We start from the raw sequence: 4881 nt of genomic DNA, 5'->3' as shown, positions 1-4881 counted from the left end.
TCTAATTTGCCTACTTTAATGATGAGGAAGAAATGTGTAGGATATTAGAGGTACGATCGGTATGCGATGGTCGGTAACGCAGTAGTTAATGTACAAGAACGCGCGAGGCGGTAGAGTCGATTTTAGTTTTAGTACTGTCAAGCGTGCGAGCTACGTGTGTTCCCAATAAAGGAAGCCCTACAGTATAGTTACGAGTCTTGCCTTATTCCCACAATCCTTAGAAACACAACAGTGGTGTCAGAAGTGGGATCCAACGGCTGAAGAGTTGGGATCCAACGGCCAAAGAAGTGAGTGAGGAGAATCGCAACAGTTAAAGAAGCAGCGATGACGACCGTAACGCCGGAATTAATGCAAGCAATGTCGGCCATGATGGCAAGCGCGATCCAGGCGTCGATTGCGAATTTGGGCACTGAAGCGAATGGATCTTCGTCGACGACTAAACCACGATTACCGCTGTTCGCGATATCTGAGTATCGGTCGACGGAACACACGCTGGTAGCTGATTATTTCAAGAGGTTCGAATGGTCGCTAGAGCTAAGTAAAATTTCTAGTGATCTACACGCTAATTACGCACGCGTCCACATGGGCTCAGAGCTTAACAATGCCCTAAAGTTCTTAATAAATCCACGAAGTCCGGAAGACCTTACGTACGAAGAGTTGAAACAAGTCTTGATCTCGCATTTCGATCGAGCAAAAAATAAGTACGCAGAAAGCATCAGATTTCGTCACATCACGCAGCAGAGTGGAGAAACGATCGCCAATTTCGCTCTCCGGTTACGACAGGGTGCAGCTCATTGCGAGTACGGCGAGTTCCTCGATAGAATGTTAACCGAGCAGCTTCTTCACGGGTTAGCAGTACGTGAGATGTGCGACGAAATCGTTGCAAAGAAACCAACAACATTCGCCGAGGCCTACGATATTGCAAATGCGCTCGAGGCGACGCGCAAAACTACGAACGAGGTCAAAGAATCCAGCTCGACGACTCAGGATACTACGCACAAGTTGGGGTACGGTCAGCCGAAGCTGAAGCACAATGGGAAGCCATCACGTCAACGGTCATCGTCACGGGGACGGAGACAACAACCGAATCACCAGGACTCATCCAGGCAACAAAAGGACTACGTCTGTCATGGCTGCGGTGGTAAACATGCACGTAGCCAATGCCGTTTTCGCGACGCTGTGTGCCACACGTGTAACAAAAAGGGACATCTTTCAAAAGTCTGCAAGTCCAAAGAACTAAATACTGATACGCGTACAGTAGCGGCACTGCAACCGGCAGAACATGTAGATACGATCCGATATCGTGATAAGATCAACGCGGTAAATTCGAGACAAAAATGCATGATAGATGTCGAAATAGATGGTAAAATCCTACGAATGGAATTAGATTCAGGTGCACCGTGCGGTATCGTTAATGTAAAGACGTTGCGTACAATTAAACCAAAGTTCTTGCTGAAGAAAACAGATCGGCAGTTTGTCAGTTATACGGGTCATCAAATTCCTTGTATTGGTCGTACTTTAGTGAACGTAACGATCGGAAAAACCACGCAAAAACTTAAACTATTTGTAGTTAAAGGACATTTCGATGCATTGTTTGGTAGGGAATGGATCTCACATTTCATACATGAGATCGACTTTGCAAAACTTTTTTCCGCCACCGAAACAATAAATATGATCAGTTCCGTTAATCCTAAGTTAACACACGCGCAAAAAGAGCGACTTGGTCAACTTTTAGCCAAATATAAAGATGTATTTAATTTAAAAGCTGGTACTCTTACTGGTCCGCCAATTTCACTTCACCGGAAACCAGGTACAACACCGATATTCGCGAAGGCGCGAGAAATTCCGATAGCGCTTCGAGATGCGTATGCGAGAGAAATCGATTCGAAAATAGAATCCGGGTTTTATAAAAAAGTTGAGTATTCGGAATGGTTATCGACAACACATGTAGTTGCGAAGAAAAATGGTCAATTGCGTATCACCGGAAATTATAAGCCAACTGTTAATCCTCGTGTGGTTATAGATGAACATCCGATTCCTAAAGTAGAACATATTTTCAGCCATTTTAAAGAAGCACAAATTTTCTGTCACCTGGACGTCTCCGATGCGTATTCTCATCTTGTCCTCGATGAAGAGTCCAGTCACATGCTAACACTCAACACGCCAACGCACGGATTAATTCGTCCAACTCGAGCGGTGTATGGAGCCGCCAGTATCCCTGCTATCTGGCAACGTAGAATGGAAATAGTTATAGAGGGTCTTCGGAATGTTAAAAATTTCTATGACGACTTCATTATTTTTGCAGAAGATTTTGAGAGTCTGTTGCGAGTTCTAGACGAAGTTTTGGAGAGATTCAGAGAACACGGTCTTCATTTAAATCGTGAGAAATGTGTATTCGCCACATCGTCAATTGAGTTCCTAGGGCATAAAGTGGATTCGCAAGGAATACACAAATCCGATAGACATATCGAAGCAATCCAAAAAATTTCTAAGCCAAGCACACCAGAAGAATTACAACTTTTTCTCGGGAAAGCTTCTTATTATAGTTCATTCATTCCTGATTTATCAACAAGAGACCGTCCTCTTAGAGACATGCTACTCAGCAAACTTTTCAAATGGACATCAGTTGCAGAGAAGGCTTTCGAAGACATAAAAAACATTTTAATTTCACCTCAAGTACTAATGCCATATGATCCAAAACGTCCGTTGTTGCTTGCAACAGATGCTAGCAAAACGGGACTAGGTGCAGTTCTATCCCATAGACTAAGCAATGGTCAGGAACGACCAATTGCGTATGCAAGCAGAACAATGAGTGCTACGGAGCAACGCTATCCGCAAATAGATAAGGAAGCACTAGCGATTGTATGGGCTGTTCAAAAATTCTTTTACTACTTGTATGCCCGTCATTTCACTATTATAACGGATCATAAGCCATTGACACAAATTCTACATCCAGAAAAATCATTGCCTACGTTGTGTATCAGTCGCATGGCAAATTACGCCGATTATCTATCGCACTTTGATTTTGATGTTATATTTAAACCAACAGAAGAAAACACGAATGCAGACTACTGTTCAAGAATACCAATACCAGTGTTTACGTCGACAACACATCGAATTTCATTGAAGGAAAGGGAAGAAATAGAGTACGATGGATTTGATCATTTTGTTCTGCACCAGATCGAACAACTTCCAGTGAACGCCGAGAGAATAGCACGTGAAACGCGGAAGGATCCTCATCTGGGAAAGATCGTTCAACGTCTAGAAGCAGGGCAAGATCTATCTCGTTTTGGTTATAAAGCACCAGAAATACATTACAGATTAGGAAGCAACTGCTTAGTGTTCGAACATAGAGTTGTTATCCCACCAACCCTTAGAGAAGCAATACTCAGCGAATTGCATACTGCTCACATAGGTATTGTAAAGATGAAAGGCTTAGCGAGATCTTTCGTTTTCTGGCCCGGTATCGACTCCAAGATTGAAGAAGTAGCCAAAGCATGTGTCAATTGCTCAATAAATGCACATGATCCAACGAGGTACCGAAGCCATCATTGGGAATATCCAAAAGGTCCTTGGGAGCGCGTACACATCGATTACGCAGGACCTGTAGCCGGGAAAATGTTACTCATTATAGTGGATGCCTATAGCAAGTGGCTCGAGGTAAAGGCTACTAACTCTACTACTACACAAGCGACAATCTCGATTATGGAGGAACTATTTGCTACGTACGGAGTTCCAGTCACTATAGTATCAGATAATGGTCCCCAATTCACGTCGATGGAGTTTAAGTTGTTCCTACAAAAGAGTGGTGTCAAGTTCCATAAATTCATAGCACCGTATCATCCAGCTTCCAACGGTCAAGCAGAACGTTATGTTCAGACAGTAAAAAACGCGATGAAGACTATGGCAACTACGCCAGGATCACTCCAGCACAATCTTAATGAATTCTTGTGCCAATATAGGAGGGCTCCACACGCTACAACCAATCAATCTCCTGCACAGTTGTTTTTAGGACGGACAATACGAACTAAATTGGATTTGGTACGACCAGATGAAACAAATGTGAAAATTACCCAGAAGCAACAAGCCGTAGCGAATCCAACGTTTCGCGAATTTCAACCGACTCAAAAGATTTATTTCTTATCAGGAAATCCACGTATGGACAAGTGGATTCCAGGCACAATAGTGACACGTCTAGGAGATTTGCACTACGAGATCGACTATCAAGGGAAACGATTCAAGCGGCATGTAGATCAGATGAGATCTCGTTGGGAAGACAATCATCATCGAGGCAGTTCACAAAACCAAGGTGCCAATGGTGATAGCCCCCGAAGAATTCACTTCTATGAGAATTCAAAAACTCAAAGAGCAGTTTCGCCAACACCGAGTCTAGATGATTCATCGGATAGCAGTTCAGACTCATATGTTTCGGTATCATCGGGTAACTCATCGTTCAATCCACCACAACAACAAGTAAACCAGCCATCCCCCGAATTACGAAGATCAACCCGTATACGACGCGCACCTCAAAGATTCATTCCGCGCTAAAAGTAGCTATCTTAAAGAAGGGAGGAAATGTAGGATATTAGAGGTACGATCGGTATGTGATGGTCGGTAACGCAGTAGTTAATGTACAAGAACGCGCGAGGCGGTAGAGTCGATTTTAGTTTTAGTACTGTCAAGCGTGCGAGCTACGTGTGTTCCCAATAAAGGAAGCCCTACAGTATAGTTACGAGTCTTGCCTTATTCCCACAATCCTTAGAAACACAACAAATGTGCAAATTTCCAATTCGCACGCTTCAATGCTGAAGAAGCAATGTGCAAATTTCTAATTTGCACACTTTCAAGAAACATCGAAAAAAATTAGATTTCGCTCATAAA

The 4881-nt window shown here is 43.2% G+C and overlaps 1 protein-coding gene across 1 annotated transcript; it reads left to right on the top strand.

Moving 5' to 3' along the window:
* Window positions 1-324: 324 nt before the first annotated feature.
* LOC105571125 (uncharacterized protein K02A2.6-like) lies at window positions 325-4548 on the top strand. The gene has a single exon (XM_012028597.1). It carries the CDS (start codon window positions 325-327, stop codon window positions 4546-4548), a length of 4224 nt encoding a protein of 1407 aa, XP_011883987.1.
* Window positions 4549-4881: the final 333 nt, after the last annotated feature.

Source organism: Vollenhovia emeryi, unplaced genomic scaffold (assembly GCF_000949405.1).
Source record: "Vollenhovia emeryi isolate VEMERY1.0 unplaced genomic scaffold, V.emery_V1.0 DF941163.1, whole genome shotgun sequence".
NCBI classification, from domain to species: Eukaryota; Metazoa; Arthropoda; class Insecta; order Hymenoptera; family Formicidae; genus Vollenhovia; species Vollenhovia emeryi.
The sequence above is the reverse complement of the archived record's forward strand: the minus strand, read 5'-3'. Positions and strand labels throughout refer to the sequence as shown.

Coding starts and splice junctions, on each gene's coding strand:
- LOC105571125 (XM_012028597.1), top strand. CDS start 325: ATGACGACCGTAACGCCGGAATTAATGCAAGCAATGTCGGCCATGATG.